This window comes from Mastomys coucha, unplaced genomic scaffold (assembly GCF_008632895.1).
Source record: "Mastomys coucha isolate ucsf_1 unplaced genomic scaffold, UCSF_Mcou_1 pScaffold15, whole genome shotgun sequence".
NCBI classification, from domain to species: Eukaryota; Metazoa; Chordata; class Mammalia; order Rodentia; family Muridae; genus Mastomys; species Mastomys coucha.
The window spans coordinates 11,924,684-11,942,787 of NW_022196897.1; the positions used below are offsets into that span (position 1 = coordinate 11,924,684).

General features: G+C 42.7%; 1 protein-coding gene across 4 annotated transcripts; it reads left to right on the top strand.

Moving 5' to 3' along the window:
- The first annotated feature begins 523 nt into the window (after positions 1–523).
- Positions 524–17,226, top strand: Il1rn (interleukin 1 receptor antagonist). Of its 4 annotated transcripts, none has more exons than XM_031369225.1 (5): positions 524–649; positions 10,784–10,903; positions 12,748–12,836; positions 13,838–13,950; positions 15,128–17,226. In XM_031369225.1, exons 2-5 carry the CDS (start codon positions 10,785–10,787, stop codon positions 15,338–15,340), a joined length of 534 nt encoding a protein of 177 aa, XP_031225085.1. In that variant the 5' UTR covers positions 524–649; position 10,784; the 3' UTR covers positions 15,341–17,226. The 4 variants fall into 4 exon arrangements, with proteins under 4 accessions (XP_031225085.1, XP_031225088.1, XP_031225086.1 ...); XM_031369228.1 differs by having other exon boundaries at positions 10,852–10,903; XM_031369226.1 differs by lacking the exon at positions 524–649 and adding an exon at positions 10,626–10,700.
- The last annotated feature ends 878 nt before the right edge of the window (positions 17,227–18,104 follow it).

Below are 18,104 nucleotides of genomic sequence, written 5' to 3' on the forward strand. Positions count from 1 at the left end.
CCAGCTCAAATACCACCATTCTCAAAGAGGCTTCCCTGGTCACCTTCTAAGATACCTGCCTGGGTACCTCATAGACATGTCATGCATTTGATTTCTCCTGTGACCCTTACACCTATAAGGAATTAGCTTACTTCACTCTTTCCCTCTCCACTAGAACACAAATGGCTTTGTTTGACTTGCAACCAGTGCTTGTAAGTACCACAGGCAGGACTAAGTCAGGATGTGTTTTAAATAAATTTATCTATGCATGATGGTCTCATAACAGCTGGGTTTGGGGTGATACAAAGGTCCCACCTCATAAATCCAGCTCCTTTCCCACATGTAACCTCCAGTTTTACGTAGATAAGAACCAGTTTGGCTTCTGCTAGCCTGAGTCACCTCTCTGGAAGCTGGGCCTGGCTTGGCTTCAGTCATCAGCAACCCACCTCCTACACAGGGCTGACTGGCCTGTGTAGGAGTATGGGAGTGGCCAGCTCCCCCCACTTTTTTCTGCTTAGGTAGCTAGGAAGGAGGGGCAGTTCCACCCTGGGAAGGTCTGTGCCATAGACGCTGCCTGGGTGCTCCTTTATACACAGCAAGTTTTTCTGGAGTGAAACGTTGGAAGGCAGTGGAAGACCTCGTGTCCTGTTTAGCTCCCCCATGGCTTCAGGTAAGCTCTTTGAAGTCATATGAAAAATAAGGGAGGAATTGTCCACCACTAGTGTTGACCCAATGCTCAATGCCAGAGGCATGGAGCACTAGGCTATCAGAAAAATCTGGCCAATGGTAAGCCACAGCATCCCAGGAAACTACCTAGATATGCTAGGGCAAAGGAGATGTTCCCGATATGAGAAAAGTCACCAGAGGTGTTGGATATTCTCCACTGTTTATGGAAACAAGAAATAGATGAAATGCCTCTGTAAGATGGCAAAAAGAAGTATGTGTGTAATGAGAACTGCTGATAGAAAGTCATCTGTGTCCAAGGTTGAAGCGTGATAGAGAAGGGTCTGCAGAGGATTAATAGATTGATACTAGGCAACATGTTTGCCATAGAGAATAAAGGGTCAGGTGGACATTCTTAAAGGAAAACCCAAATATTACCTGTGGTACTATCTGGTACTTCCAGAACCAGACAGAATCTTATTTTAAAATAGCTTATTCCAAGATATATAGTACTGGCAGACACATAAGTGTTACATGCTGGTGAGCATGAATTGGCTTGAATTCAGGAACTAGTACAAGCAAGCACAATATAGACACCACAGTCTTCAAAAGAAGGAATCAGAAACACCATCAAAAGCCAAAGAGATGGGAGCTTCCAATTGTGGCCAAGCAGAAACCATGGCTCTAAGAATGGAGAAGTTAAGCATGTGGCTTGATGGGGGGCTTGCAGAGTGAGGACAGGAACAAGGGTGTACCATGTGCCTCCCTGGGTCTTTACTTTCTCTATCCATGGCGTCTGGCTTCTTACTTCACAGATGATGCTTGTAAAGAAGGAAGGGAGAAAGAGAAGGAGAAATCAATGGTGATGGGAAGGATAAATCCTGTTTAGGAGCCGCATCTGAAGATAGTTTAAGAATGCTAGATGCTAACACCGTCTTAAGATAAATGGCTTAACTCAAAATGAATCAATGGTGGATGTGACCATTCTTTTATTTACTATGGTCTCTTCCTGGGTGAGAAGTTTATTTTTGGCTTTTGTATATATTTCAGTTATCTATTAGTCTGTCTGTCTGTCTGTCTTATCATCTGTGAATTCATCTATCTTCTTAACTGCATACCGTCTATCCAAATGGATCATATCTTTATCAATAAGAACAAGCTAAGTTAGCAAGGGACAGTCATTAAGTCAGTGTGTTTGCAATTCATGGCACCATCACCAGGATTCATAATTTACAGTGACCAGACATGCTAGGTTTTCAAAGACTGGGGAGCTCACTGGGGTACAAAATGTTCAATAATGAAGCTAAAATAGTCTTTGACAAACCAAGGCAGTTTGCCATCCTAGTCCATAACCAAGTAAAATGGCTTTCATTATAGCCTATACAAAGTTTTAAAATCATTTTTCCTTACATCACACATGCTCTTCCATATTGCCAAGCAGTTATGAACTAAATAGTTACTCCATAGGATAATGAGCCAGAGCCAAAAAAAATAAATAAATAAAATCATAAGAATAAGTAGAAGTCTTGCTCTCATTGACCTTGCAATGAAGCAAAGAAGGTAAACTCCCGTGGCAAGACTGTATGTCGTATGGGAAAGAACAAAAACCAGAATTTAAACCTTGCCGGAGACAGCATCTAGAGGAAATGTAGTCTTTCTGGGCCTTGAGGGTTTTTTTTCTGCAAGCTATCCAGGTGTATTCCCATCATGAAAGTGTGTTGTATGATGTCCACCTTACACAGAGTAGATTGGTATGATGAGTGTAGTACAAGATGGGGTATCACTCAGTGACAGATTATATTACCTGTGGTAGTTTGAATGAGAAATGTTCTCTATAAATGCTTGGGCATTTGATGATTTGGTGCCTGCTTGGTGGGCTGTCTGGAGAGTTTAGGAGATGCAGCCTTGCATGAGGAGAACATTACAGTGGGTGGGACCATTTAACGCCTCAGTCCACTTCCGTTCATTTCTGCTTTGTGTCTGTGGGTGAAGATGTGAGCTCCCAACTGCCTGCTCCAGCCACCATGCTTTCCCCACATTGTATACTCTTATTCCTTCTTGAGCCATATAAACTCTTTTTTTTTCTATAAGTTGCTTCAGATTATGGTGTTTTATCACTGCAGCATAAAAGTAGTGAATGCAGAAACATAGGTGGGCACAGCTGTGCCCTCTTTCAGAATTCCTGTCCATCTCCGTCTTCTCTTGCCTTATGAAGTTAACCATCAGAGAAAAGACTCAGCATCTACCTCTGAAGACATAATAACTATAAAAACAATGGTATTCAGAGCCAATCCATATCACACCCACACATCATGGAACTAAAAGCCATCTAGGAAGACTTAACCACAGAAAGGATTCAGGGAAGGCTTCCTAACTGGATCTGGGAAGAAATTGAGCCTCTTGAAAAGCACTGATCCGCAATTGTGGTTTATGCCTGTCTCCTGAATGACCTTTACTAGCAGTGAGAGTATACATGATCACCTAGATATCAAAAAGCTAGAGGGCTCAAGCTTCGGTAGAGAGGGCCAGGAGCACAGCTGTCTCCAAGCCAGAGCTGTTTCCCTAGGGAGCGTGCAGCAAGGTGTATTATTAAGATGAGCTCAAATACCTGACATGGGTAGGAAGGAGCAGACGGACAAAAAATTAAAAAATCAGGCTATACCATCAGGTGTTTTTCCTGCCCCCCAACCCCACCCCCCACCCTCCGCCGATTCCTCTAATACTAGTATATTTATACATGACTTGGAAGGAACAACTTTGGCACACTGTTTTAGTAAGAATTAGCAAAGTTAGGATAATATTGCCACAACTGTGTGGTTCATACCACACAGCTCAGCTATTCAAGTGTTAGCTAGAGGCTATGAGATGATTTTGTTACAACTCAGGGTGCATACTTATTCACCCAAGGCCAAATGCATGCATCTCACAAATTGTGCCTAGTGGTGCAAGCTCAGCTCCAACAGGCAGGGGCAATGCTCTCATCAGGATTCATTAAAGTTTTCTGGTAATGTGTATTCATCAGTAAGAAGGCAAGGGGTGAGAGAACTGCATGTTAAGCATTTGAGGCTTAGAGGAGTTTGGTACTGGAACAAACATAGATGGTTTCTCTCCAGAAAGGAAAGTCAGCCAAATGCTCCCGGCTTTGTGGGGCACTGGAGCTGGCAACATTCAGCTGCCGAGTTCCCACTCACAGACACAACGTAGGAGTAGGGAAGCTGCAGCAACTGGGAAATACTACAAATAAATTTATAGGGGAAACAGAGTGGTTAAACACAGCATACTTCAGACTCGGTCACCCCGCTTCTATCTTCCAGTAATAATCTAAATGTAGTCTATCTTCTGACCCCATGACTATTGGAATAAAATGAGGCTGACAACACTCTCCAGTGTGATTTTCCTTAAGATGGACCCTACATCCTTGGGGTAGCATTACTGGGCTTTCTTCTTCTGGCTCCCATGCAGCTCTCTTATTACCCCTTCTGAATCTACCCGAGTCTGAGTGTTAATGTTGTCATTTTAATAAGATCTAGAATTGCCTAGAAGACAGCCCTCTGGGTGTGTCTATATGATACTTTGCAGATTGAATTAGCTGGGTGGGAAAATGTACTGATTTTTGGCCTTCACAAGCCTATGCTCGGCCCAGGACTGAATAAGGGAAAATAAGCAGCTGAGCACTAGCAGTCGCTGCTCCCTGCTTCCTAACTGCAGACACTGTGAGCAGCTAAGCACTAGCAGTCATTGATTCTGTGACCAGATGTTTTCCCTATCATGACCAACATTCAAACAGTAAGCCAAAACAAACCCTTCCTTTCTTTTGCTTTAGTCAGTGTTTAATGACAGAAATGAGAAGAGAAGTAACAGGACACCTTAAAATGGCGGTAACACCCAGCTCCATCTGGGTTCGAATTTCCCTGAGGAATCTCTCCCTAAGCTAAGGTTTTTGAGGATCCATGACCTTGGTTTGGAGAGCTCAAAACATACTGGCTAAAATGTATACATTCTATTCCATTCAGGAAAAGGGATCTGTGCAGTCTGAGAGAGACTCCTAGAGTTAGAACAGCCCTCTCAAGTATCCAAGCCCACTTACAAATGAGCTCAACCTGGGACCTCACAGCTCTGGGCCAGTTGCCTAGCAGGAGCAAAAGGATCCATCTAAGGATGAAGCTAACATCATACATATCCTTTAAAAAAATCTCTACATGTTAAATACAGTGTCCCTGAGCAAATATAAAGTAATCAGACAGGCAGTGTTAGTCAGCTTTGTGTTTATATAATAAAATAGCTGATATAATTAACATACCAAGAGAAGGGACTTAGCTGGGTCACAGCTTCAGAGCCTCTGGTTCAAAATTGGGTGGGCTCATTGCTTAGGATTTTTATGGGTATACCAGATATCAGTGCTGCAGAGTATATAACCTCATCACCCAGGAAGTAAAGAACAAGAAAAAGGCAGAGAAATTCCCTTCAAAAGTATGACTCCAGTGACCTAAAGCTCTCTCCTGTGCAGGATCTACCATAACCTCACTAAGGCCATTCCAGGAACCATAATATATATGCAAGGCAGTTTGTGCATTAAATAAATAAATTAAAAAAAAAAAACAGACAGTAGGAGGAGACCCGGAAGGAACTTCAATAAGGAAGTTTTCAGGCACAACCTTTTAAAAGCACATGCAGGAATGAGAAGATGGTTCAGTTGATAAAGTGCTGGCTGCACAAGCGTGCGGAACTAATTTCAGATTCCCACTATCCATGTTAAAACTGGGCATTACCATGTGAGTCTGTAATACTAGCACTGGGTAGGTGACAGACAGAGGGTTTCTGGGGCTCACTAATGTAGCTGAATCCATTTAGTGAGAGACCCTGCCTCAAAAAATTAAGATGAAGAATAGTGAAGGAAGACACCCAACATTACACATGTGCCAGGAAGTGTTCATGAACCCAAAAGACCACCAAGGAGCCAACTCCAATGTAATCACGTTAGCGTCTCTTTATTACAAACTTGAATTCAGGCTTATTCACCATCAACACACAGAATGGTTTGGTGAAGTGGCCCCAAACCCTCATTAGGACAGGGTTTTATCGGAAAATGGGAACAAATGAGGGGTATCTAGCCTGGCAAGCATCCAAAAAAATGACTATTGTAAGCCAGCAGGTGGGCGTTCTGAAGCAAGACCATGAACAATCACAAATGGTCTGAAAGTACATCTGAAACAGTCAGACTAATCTTTGATTAACTGCTGCAAGGAAGTAGTTAGGGAGTAACTCTGGGGTATAAGCTAAGGACAAGCCATGGGGTCCTTCCTGATTCTTAAGAGAAACTTGGGTTCTGCTGCAGGTCAAGTTCTCAGTTGCTTTTTTTTTTCTTTTAAGATGGAATCTAGACCCAAGATGAGGTAGGTTTGGTGCTCTCTCTCTCCCTCCCTCTCTCTCTCTCTCTCTCTCTCTCTCTCTCTCTCTCTCTTTCTCTCTCTCTCTCTCTCTCACACACACACACACACACACACATACATATACACATACACACATGAACACACACATACTTGCATGTGCATACTCATATATACACATATATATATATATATATACATAGGCACAGATACATATATTTAAAACTATATTTTAAAAAGGAATCAAATGGAAATTCTAGAACTGAAAGAACTGAAATTAAGAACCAGCAAAGAGCTACCAAGAACTTTACATGTGGTCAATGCTGTGCTTAGTATATGAAAAGCTTCAACATAAGACAATTGTAAAAGTGATCCGTCCTTACAACCTGATACAAAGGAATCTTAATGCCCCTGATCCATGTGTGAGAATACTTTTGTTTATACCCTGTTGTGTCCTTAAAGCTGTGATTGCCTATTGCCTCTCCTAATGTGTGGATAGCTCAGATTTTCTATCCTCCTGCCTCAATAAAACCCAGAAGGAAGTCACAGGGTTCTGTTGTATTAAGATCCTTAAGCTTGTTTCAGAAAGTAGAGTTTGGGTTGAGTCCCCAGAATTGGTGAGTAGTATTGTCAAGATCACCAACAGCAACACCATAAGAAAAAATTAAGAGTGGATTTGAGGCCAGAAGATAAGGAAGGAAAGAGGACTTTTTCCTCCCTTCTCTTCCCCCTGGAGTAGAGAGATGTGCTTAGCCTCACCACAGAAAGTCCAGGAAGGAGTGTGGATCAGTAGCAGGGAGAAGAGGAATTGTACAAGCTGCACATCTGAGCCAGGATTGTCGGGGTGGTGGGCGCTGTGACTCATCCCTCCCATTTTGCCTGAAGTAAGGAACTATGCACAATCACTACTATTTAAGTAATTCCCACGTGCCAGTACATCATCTCAGAATCTTACTGAATTCTCATAACAACCCACATTGTGGTTTCCAGTACTAAACCTGGCTAGTGGGTAATGAAACTGAGATCTAGAGAGTCTGGGCACCTTATCTGAGGCAGTGATGTCTTAGAATGATGTAAGAGGATTGAAACACGGGGTCAGCCCAGGACCTTTCCTACACACTCAGAAAGAACATACTGCTAGCCTTTGTGGAGGTGAGAGTGATCCTGGGAAGAAGGCATAGAGCAGGGGAGTCTGAGAGCCTAATGTTTCTGACCTCTAGGAATAATCTCTTCTCATCTGAATTTGGGCTGAAGTCAGAGAAACATTCCTCAGCACCTATCATGTGGGGCAGGGAAAGGATTCACTTGGACAGCTGTCTGAGGGCAGCTATGGAGCCCTGCTATTCACCTGGCAAGTCATTTTTCTTCCTCAATCTTCAAGAATGTTTGAGATGATGATACTGATCTGATGTTCTAGCAAAGTCTCACCAGTTTGCTAAAGTTTGGCTCCCTTAGACATTTATCCTCATTAAGAAATCTCTAGTTTTTTGTTCATCCCTATATCAGTGGCTACCAAAACTTTGGTTTTCAAAAAACAACATTCTGAAAAATCTGAAAATGGAATGAAAAGAATAACAAACCCTAACATAGAAAATTACATAGTAAGAAACTGACAAAGTGTGTATAACTTAATGACATCCTTGTATACTACAAATAGAAATCACATCATTTGTAAATATCTTATTTACAGGACAATGTGATACAAATATTTGTGCTTCACTTCAACTACTGTTAGGTTGTCCTGAATTTCTTGTGTTAATTTTTGTCTCCCTATGAATGCATAATTAATAAGAAGTTGAATGCATTTAAGGCATAAACTTAACATCTTGATATAAATTGTAGAATATTCACCAAATCAGGCTAATTGACACATCTCCCTTCTCACATGGACCCCATTTTCTTTCTCCTTCCTTTTACCTCCTTTCCTTTCTCCTTCTGTCCCTCTCATTTCCCTTCTCCTTTCCTTTTCAAGAGGAGAGGTAGTGAGGCTACTCAGCAACCACTCTCTCAAGTTTTCAGTGTGTAGTAAACAGAGCTACTACTATCATATGATCCCCAGATATCCAGCACTTGCTCATCTTAGCAACTTGGCATACATTAGATCTATGAAACAGCATAGGGGCAGAAGAGAGACAGGCATCTGACCTTCAACTGATGGGGTAGCCTCTCTCCCTCAGAAAACTGAAGGGTCTACCAGGAGGCAAAGATACTGCAAGCCTTTATAGGGGTGGGGTGAGGAGCTTGGGAATGAGGAAATTGTTCCTGCTGTAGTGGCCTACACATCTCTGCTTCCTGAAATCGTTGGCTCAAAGCCAGACAGGCTGTACTTTCTGGGGTGACTGGTAACAGTTGAGCAAATTTATCTGCACTCTCTTAGGAATCCTGTTATACAACTAAGGCTCTTATCCGTGCATTTAACTCTATGCATTCCTTGCCATCTCCTGCCTCTGGCAACCAACAACCTATTGCCTATTTCTGAGTTTTATTGATGTGTAAGATGTAGCATTTGTAAATAAATAAGTAATAAAAGAGCCCAGGGTGGCTTCCGAAGCACATTAAACAAGCATGAGAGAGCTCATGGGAGCTGAATGGCAGCTACTTCTCCTTTCAGCAGGTGTGATAACAACAGTTTGTACCTGGTGACTAATAAGCCTTTCAGAAACTTTAAAGCTTAATTAATTCAACAGTTTCTAGATGTTGTAAATAACTAGGCAAGTTCATGCACATCCCCTCCTTCATCCAGCTTCATAAAAGATTTTCAAAACAAATGAGCAAATAGAACATTCCCTTGGCTGTCACAAGTAGATATAGCTTTTTCTACAATAACTCAAGAAAGCCATTTTGACTCTCAAAAATTATCATCCAACATTATAGTAGCAGACATGTTCCATTTGTTGGAGAGGAAAAGAACTCTTTAAAGACGTGACAGTTCTTTAGCTTTTCCACAAAAGGATTTAACTCTTCTTTGAAGATACTCTGGTTTCTTGGGTTGGAATAAGGTCAGATGTATCCATTGAGCAGTTGTGGGCACAACTTTAATCCCAGCACGAGGGAGGCAGAGACAAGAGGATCTCTGAGTTCAAAGTCAGCCTGGTCTACAAAGCAAGTTCCAGGACACCCAGGGCTATATAGAGAAACCCTGTTTCAAAAACCAACAGAAAAAAGAAAATAAGGTCAAATTTATCAAGATCAATGAGTATAGTAGGATAATCTGGCCATAAGAGCTGGGGTTTGGTCCTCTGCCATTAACAATCTCTACAACCTTTCTTAATATCTCTTTCTGAGTCTCTTTAAAGCAGTGAGAATTTGGGATAAGGTAGCCACTATGTCCCAATCCAGTTCTGAAAATGCTATGCCTGTGCTCCTGACAGCACTCTCCCTTGTGGGAACACACAAGGACTCTCTTCACCTTTTGAAAACATAAAATAGGAAGATCCTACCTTTCTCCAACTGTCCAGAAAATTGCGTGAAAGGAACTTAATGTTTTTTAATGCTCACTTGGGACCAAAACTTAACTCCCTTTTTTCCTACTATCTTCAAGGAAGACATGATCCTCCTCATTCTGAGAATAAAGAGGCAGAGACACAAATAAAACAAGTGACTTTTTCAAGCTCACACAGATGATAGTGAGAAGTGGCAAAGACGGAGTCTGAACCTGTTGCTGCCCACACCCTTTATCTACTTTTCCATGATTTGGGAATGAAGTCACCTCTAAAAGACTCCAACTTCACAGAGGACCACCACACTAGGCTCCTGCCTGCAAACATAACAGAGTATCATTAATGATCTCTGGGATTGATGGTTGCCCGTGGAATGGTCTCAAGTTGGGCCAGTTATTGGTTGGCCAGTCCTTCAGTCTCTGTTCCATCTTTGTCCTGCATTTTTAGGGGAGACAAATCTTGAACCAAAAGTTTTGTGGGTAGGATGGTGTGCATTTGAGATGTAAATAAACAATTGAGATAATTAATTTAAAAAAAAAAAAAAAAAAGACTTCAACTTTCCAGGTGCAGAATTGGGGAAAGATGGCCGATTTTAACACACCTCTTGGAAGGACTCATTTCTCTAGAGCAGAGGTAGCAAACTTCTGCAATACATGTGACCTGTCTTATGTTTTGTAAACAAGGCCTGTTGGAGCAGAGTTGACTTTTCCGGCTTACAAATTGCTTGTGAGTGCTTTTGCACCATGACAGCTGAGCTATCATGTTAGATTGGATAGTTCACAAAATACCAAATATTTACCATCCAGTTCTGGACAGGATGTTTATCCAGAGTCTAGCCAATTGTCCCTTCTCCAAGAACACAATAACAGTAATATGACACTGTCCTTTGTTCACCAGGCCCTTACCTTCAGATGAAAAGGGGACATTTCTACTCAGATCTGGTTTTTGGTGGGGGGAGCGGGGCGGGGGATCAGCAAATAGACTCAGAGTACCTGTCATGCAAATGAGGGAGTCTGGTTTTCATTGTGCTCTTCTTCCCAGGAACACCATGAAGGGGAAACAGAGAGCTTAATTTTGGGGAAATTACACAGGGTGGGGGGAGGAGATCAGTTACAACACACCATTGCGACACTCTCAGGGTTGACAGTGACAACAGTAAGGTTTCTCTTTTTGGAAATGTGAGGGTTTTTCCGCTTCTGACAGTGGAACGGAATGACAGCAGCGCAGACTGGTAAATGACTACTTTCTTTATAAGCAACCACCTTGAGCCTGAAATGGCAGTCGCTAGTCTCTATTGTCTTGTTGCGGCCTCAGGATGGAAATCTGCTGGGGACCCTGCAGTCACCTAGTCTCTCTCCTTCTCGTCCTTCTGTTTTGTTCAGAGGCAGCCTGCCGCCCTTCTGGGAAAAGACCCTGCAAGATGCAAGCCTTCAGGTAAGTCTTCCCAAGACATAGGGTTGCATAGACCAAAGACCAGAGACATGTGCCATATATCCAGAACATAGGCAGGAATGGGATATGTGGGATATGTGTGTGTGTGTGTGTGTGTGTGTGTGTGTGTGTGTGTGTGTGTATGTGTGTGTGTGTGTGTGTGTGTATTATATATATATATATATATATATATATATATATATATATATATCCCAAAGATATATGAGGAAACAGCTATATATCTTTGATTGGAGAACAGTATTGTAAATTCAGTCTTTAATGCTTATGTTTTAAACTATTCCGTGCATGGACAACAGGACAGTTAATTGTGCTCACTTTCTCAGACACCTAGATGTTTAGTAAGTGATGGACAGGCATCCAGGAATAACACTAGCTTTGGGATCTAGCAAAGAGGAATACTGCAGCAGAACACAATCAAAGGTTCAGACCAACAGTTTACACTCTTATCTGTATTGATTTGGAAGAGATCTCTCTTTGGAGTCCCCAGTTTCCTTATCTGTAACATGATACTGGTTTGATGATAACCCCTTGTGTGCCTTACAGGATTGTGAACACTAAATACATGATATTGTAACCATGTTCTAAGACCTGTGTTCTGAGACCTGTAAAGTGCCTGAAAAATGACCTGTTTTAAAATTGGATCAAAAGCCTTGGGAGATGCCATCAACTTTATAGTAAAAATGACAGGCCAAATCAAAGGAATAAAGAGATGGTTGGTGTATATAGTCTGTTCTTGATCCTTCCTGAGAGTGAAGTTTGTGTTGAGTCACTTCCCCTTTGACCCTGTCTTCTTTGGATCCACAGCTGGAGGCTGGGACTCTGTGAGCCTATGCATCTATCCCAAGGCAAGTCTGTCCCACAGATCCAGTAACTGCTTTGTGAGATTTACCACCACATCCTCTTAGCAGCCCCAAGAAAGGTCTCTGGAGTCCTGTTAACAAGGCTACTGAGTCCCTTCAGTTTGAAGCTCACCAGAACTGTAGAGACCAGTCACAAAGGCACAAATACTCCTTCACATGCAGAGTACTTGGTTTGTCCTCCACCCATCCCTGAGCTCCTAGGCTGCCCCAAGCTACTCAAGAAGTCCTGCCAGCTCTGCTGACCAGGTAGAGAGATAAAGGACAAAGCTCCAAGGTCATATCACCAGGGCTCTATTACCACATCTCACAGGTGCCTGCCTCTCTGGAAGCCAGAGGGCCTTTCACTAAGAAGTCAAGGAGTGACAAACAGGCCCTGGGTGAGCTAGACAGGAAGCTGACTTATTTCCAAGGATAGCTGCCTTGCCAGACCCAGAGCACATGATCCCACAAGAGAAGTAACAGACTTGCAGGTCTAAGTAGAGTAATTTGAGGTAGGAGTAGTAGCCAAGCCAGAATAGCTTGGCTACAATATATCCTAACCCTTAAACCTATAATATTATAATGTGGTGGCCACTAGCTACAGGTGGCCATCTAAATTTACACATAAATGCATGAAAACAGAAGAAAGTCCGGTACCTGGCAGCTCTATTTAGTGGGGTGATTATAGGAAGTATTTGCATTGCCTAAGGTTCTATCAGATGCTGATGCTCTATAGAAAATTCTGCTAAAGCCATGGATGTCCATGCTGGGATTCTGAAGTGAGGAACACGAAAAAGAGGTTTTCTGTTCACCAGCTGTGAGAGATGGGCCCATCTCTTACATGGTATTAGCTTGAACCTTCTCATCTGTGTTATGAACTTGGTAAGCGCCACACTTCCAGCAATCCTAGATATAAATGAGGTGACTCTGAGGAAGTCGAAAAGGGCTCTGTACTGCCTACTCCAGCTAAGCCATTTTGCTTTTCAGAATCTGGGATACTAACCAGAAGACGTTCTACCTGAGGAACAACCAGCTCATTGCTGGGTACTTACAAGGACCAAATACCAGACTAGAAGGTGAGTAGATAACAGGGAAGCTCGTGTAATGTGGGCATGGAGTCCTTTGCCCTGCTCCTCTGGTGTAGGTGGGATGTTCTCGTTTCTATTGAGTTGAAAATGAGAGACTTGACCACCAGGGGACACATGGGAGTGGCCTCAAGAAAGCAAAAAAGATAGAAACTGGGTCACAGTGCCTCAGGAACACAGCTAAGAGGAACAGGCGCCAGAAGGCATCACTGTACCTTTTTAGTCCTTCTGTGCTGGTAGACCACTATATCCCAGTGTTATTTAAACTCTAGCCTTGCTCTAGGCTAATATAACATATACTTGGGCTGGGTATCCTTTTTACTGTGGACGCCATCCTCATCATGTACCCATCTAAACTAGGACAAAGCTACATGAACTTGGAGGAGCATTACCCACAGATTCTTCAGTTTTTCTTTTAGAAAAATGAGGGCACTTAGTTGACAGAATGTAAATTTCCCTTAGTCCTGGAGTTTAAAGTTCCCACATCTCTGTTTGTGATGGAATGAAGCACTAACCTGTGTCTCCTCAGTATTCCCCAAGCCCTCTGCTTTCCTGTATCACTCAGCATTATGCAACTCCCTTTTCCTATCTTTCTAGTAATTCTCCCATCAACACACTCAAGCCTAGAAGGCTCTGGTTTTCTATTGCTACCCAGTAGCAGGATGGAAAGGTGAACTGTATAGAGCCTATTTATGGACCTTGTGAGATTTTGTGCCTCTGTTTACTAACAGCAGATCTGTTGACCTGGAGGAATAGTTCACTGGAGACAGGAAAGAAAAGTTGGGAACAGTGTGGAATCTAGGGAGCTGACCCTTAGGTAGAGTGTGCTCATCTGGATCTTTTGCTTGGAGGCAGAATAGAAAGATAGAGCCTTCCTGGCCTTCTGACCTTGTAGTTTTAGTTTAAAAAGGGAGGCAGAAAATACACAGAGACTCTCTCCTACCCTTGCCTCCTCTTCTCTCTTTCTTACCCCATCCTTTACTCTTCTCCAGAAAAGATAGACATGGTGCCTATTGATCTTCATAGTGTGTTCTTGGGCATCCACGGGGGCAAGCTGTGCCTGTCTTGTGCCAAGTCTGGAGATGATATCAAGCTCCAGCTGGAGGTAAGATTCTGGTTTAGCTATCAAATCATTCTAAAACCCAATGGCTATGACAACTACAGATGTTTCTCATAACCCTGAGTATGCAAAGATGAGGAAGGCTTTTCATTTCTCACAGAATACTATTTTGAGGTCACTCCTGAGCAATTTCCACAATGTTCTTGGTCGGTATTGAATATCCAAGATGGTTTCTCATCCTCTAAACCACACTTTATGTGACTTCTTTGCATTCAATGGATACTCTGAGCTTCCTTGTAGTGTAGTGGCCAACATTTATGAGAGATTGTTCCAGAAAGATGGGCCCCAATGTGAAAGTGCATATTAAACTTGGGTTCATGTAAGTCTATTGACAGAAGACTGTGACATGGTTGATATGGGCTCATTGTAGAAAGGTACTGCACAAGGATCTAAACTCAAGGAGGAGACATTTTCATGGAGGAGCACCTCTATGACACTATCACAAGACATGAACCACCATGGGTCTTGTGCCTCCTAAACCACTTGAACCTACCTTCATCTAGCAAGGTCAACTCTCAAGACTATACACGTCCAATCATTATCTATGCTACTTGTTATCGATTATCTATGCTACTAATTTGCATCCCACACAGACCTGTGTCATTCCTTTACCTAGTCAGTAGTAATGGGCTGCTCAAACATTATCTTGAGGGATAGCTGGACAAACTTTTAACCCAACTGCAAATAGCTACTACCATGAGTTTGTTGCTAACTCTTACCAATGGACAGGACCACCTTTTAGAGGTGGGTGGAGAAGAGTAACTGTTTATTCTAAATATAATAAGGATGACCAGAGTATCTCATATAATACATTCTATGGGTTTTGAGACACCCTACTGCTTCATTCAACCCTTCTTTCCTTAAAAGAATCAGATCCTGAAACATTACTGCTGCTATGGCCTTAATCTATGTTGATGGGAACATGTATTTGTTAGACTTACTGTCCCGTGGCCACAATGGCATGGATGTACAAGAGATGACAATGGGACAATCCCTTCTACTTGTGCTATCTTAAGAAATCTGGAGCCTGTGCTCTTTGGCCAGGTCTGCAAGAGCTCATTTCTTGACCATCAGAGGGTAACAGCCTTATAGGAGGTGTGGAGATAGACAACCAGGACTTTCTCAGCCCTCAGCAATTACCTGACCATTTCTTGACTTCCAGGAAATTAACATCACTGATCTGAGCAAGAACAAAGAAGAAGACAAACGCTTTACCTTCATCCGCTCTGAAAAAGGCCCCACCACCAGCTTTGAGTCAGCTGCCTGTCCAGGATGGTTCCTCTGTACAACACTAGAGGCCGACCGTCCTGTGAGCCTCACCAACACACCGGAAGAGCCCCTTATAGTCACAAAGTTCTACTTCCAGGAAGACTAATAGTAATGCCTAGGCCTGTCCTTCTCCACTCCCAGGCTAGCAATGACCACCAACTGCCTGATCACTCTGAGCATCACTGGGGTCTGAGGAACAACTTTTGCCGGGTATACAGTAGAAGGAGACAGAAGAATCCTGATGATAGATCTCTGCCTTCAGTCTATTGGCTGACCAAATCCCCATGATGATTCCAGACTAATCTTTCAAATAAGATCATGACAGGCCCTTGTTCAAAGCCCTTTCTTGTTGCCTCTGCCATCTGGGTGAAGTCTAGACAACTGCTTGGCCTAGGTGTCTTCTGCTCCACCACCCACCCCATCCCCACCACAAACACACACTTTTTTGTTTTATCCATTGTCCTGCATGTCCACAGTCAAGACCAATCAAGTCACTTGACAATATCCCCCCAAGTGGCTCCCTTACCCTGGTTTATAAGCCTGTGCCTGCCTATGGAGGTTTTAATACTCCTTGTTACTCATTTTGGGTTTTTTGATGAAACCACCAGGGTAACACATATACTAAGTATGCGCTCTACCACCATGCTATGCTTCCAGCTCAGGAGGGGGACATTTTTAAGGATCTAGAAAACAGAAATTAAGGATCTCATAGTTATTTTATTAGGCCAGCCTTATTCCACATGGGCGAGAGGCATCTTGTGGAAATTATGTCCTTTCTGAGAGAAGCTGGGGATTGGATGTTCCTGCATTTGTGAAATGATTGTAAGCATAGAAAAATAGGTGGCAGGCTTTCCTTCTTTCCTTTTTTTGTGTGATGCTCTAAACTGAAAAGTTAAAATTTGATGGACTGCAGTATTCCCATAATCTCCTCCCTCCTTTATTTCTTTTTTGGAAATGTCCAATAGTCTGAATTCCTCTGTCCAGCCCAAACAACATCTTCACTCCAAACCTACCACAGCTGCCTGAAGAAGTTCCCCACTATCTCTTTGCAAATGTAGCAATCAGGCCCTTCCTGATGTGGTGAATTAATGAATCTACTGATCATTTGATAAAATGAATTCTTGACCACTCATTTTATCATTTCTAACCTTGAAACTTGTGTGGAAGTAGCTATGTTCCTCTGCCAGACTATGAGCTCTGGAGAACATGGAGCTTCACGTGTGTGTGTGTGTGTGTGTGTGTGTGTGTGTGTGTGTGTGTGTGTGTTAGGTCACTACAAGGATGAGCACCTTCTTTGGCTCTTAGAAGGCATTCAGAGAATATGTGTTACACATGCTCATGGAAAGTTTCTTCTTCCTTCCTGTGACTTTGGCTTTATTTTACAATAAAACACTGAAAATGTCCACTTGGTTGGTTGTGACCATGAGCCCAGGCCTAAAGCATAAAGGTGCTGGGGAAACAGGAAGGGCAGGAGGTTTTGGTTTTTTGTTTTTTGTTTTTAATTATATGGCTAGAAAATAGTTATCTCCTCTCTGAAAGTCTTCTTCCTCATTTCTGGGTAACAGGATGTCAAACACCTTGTCTATAAGTTATCAAGGATTGCTGTCCTTCATGAACCCACCAAGTAAAAACAACCCAAATACTTATCATGGATGAATAAACATGCAAGTATCAGATCTGCACTCAACTCAACACCCCACAATGGCAAAGATAACTGAGCCACAGACAGCTCTACCCAACCCAATAGATGAATCTTAACAAACACTTGGTTCAAAAATCACTAAAGCTCAAATACTCCCAGGTCAAACACTGGGGAACAAGTTAATAGTCAACAAAGAGGGAAAACAAATGCTCCACTGAATCCTGTGATCCTGCAGACATGGTTCATCTCCTATGTTGTTTGCCATGTGTGCTCAGGATGAGCTAGTTAAAACTCTTCTCAGGGGTTCAGTTTTCCCACCTCTGTTTGTAAATAAAAGCTTATGATGAATACTGACCTACCACTGCCTTTAATCTTTGAAATACCCTTCTCTAGTGAGTAGTAATATGGTTACTATTATCAGTCCTGGAGGAGTTAGTACAGAAGGACTCTATTTCAAAGCTTCCTTGCTTTAAGTATGACCCACAATTTGCAACTCCATCATTTTGGAATAAAATGCCAGCTCCTTGGGCTTCACATCAGACTTCCTGGCTTAGACGTTCACCTTAACAAGACTCCCAGGCTAAGCATACAGGCTAAAATTTGAAAAGCACCGTTTTCAACAGGCGTAGCCCCAGAACTCACAATCAGAACCAGGTGGATCTCTGAGTTTGAGGCCAGCCTGGCCTGGTCTACAGGGAGAGTTCCAAGACAACCAGGGCTACATAGAAAAACTTTGTTTCAAAAGGAGGAGGAGGAGGAGGAGGAGGAGGAGGAGGAGGAGGAGGAGGAGGAGAAAATGAGGAGGAAAAGGAAGAAGAGGAGGAAGAGAGAGGAGGAGGAAAAGGAGGAGGAGGAGGGGAGAGGAGGAAGGGGAGGAAGCAAGGAAGAAAGGAAGGAAGGAAGGAAGGAAGGAAGGAAGGAAGGAGGGAAGGAAGGAAGGAAGGAAGGAGGGAAGGAAGGAAGGAAAGGAAGGAAGGGGAGAAGGAGGGAGGGAGGGAAAAGAAAGAAAAGCACTGCTTTCCCAAACTGCTGCCATGTAGTGTATAAGCTCTAGCACATTTACCAACAGGGTTAGCATAAATATAAATTCTGTCTTCTCCTGTCTCCCCAACCTCTGTCTCACGACCATATCAAAACCTCCCCCTCTTATTGCTATAGTTACTCTGAAAGGAAAACTTTAGGCCACAACCATCTGCAAAAATGTCAGTCCAACACATCCAAGGGTCTC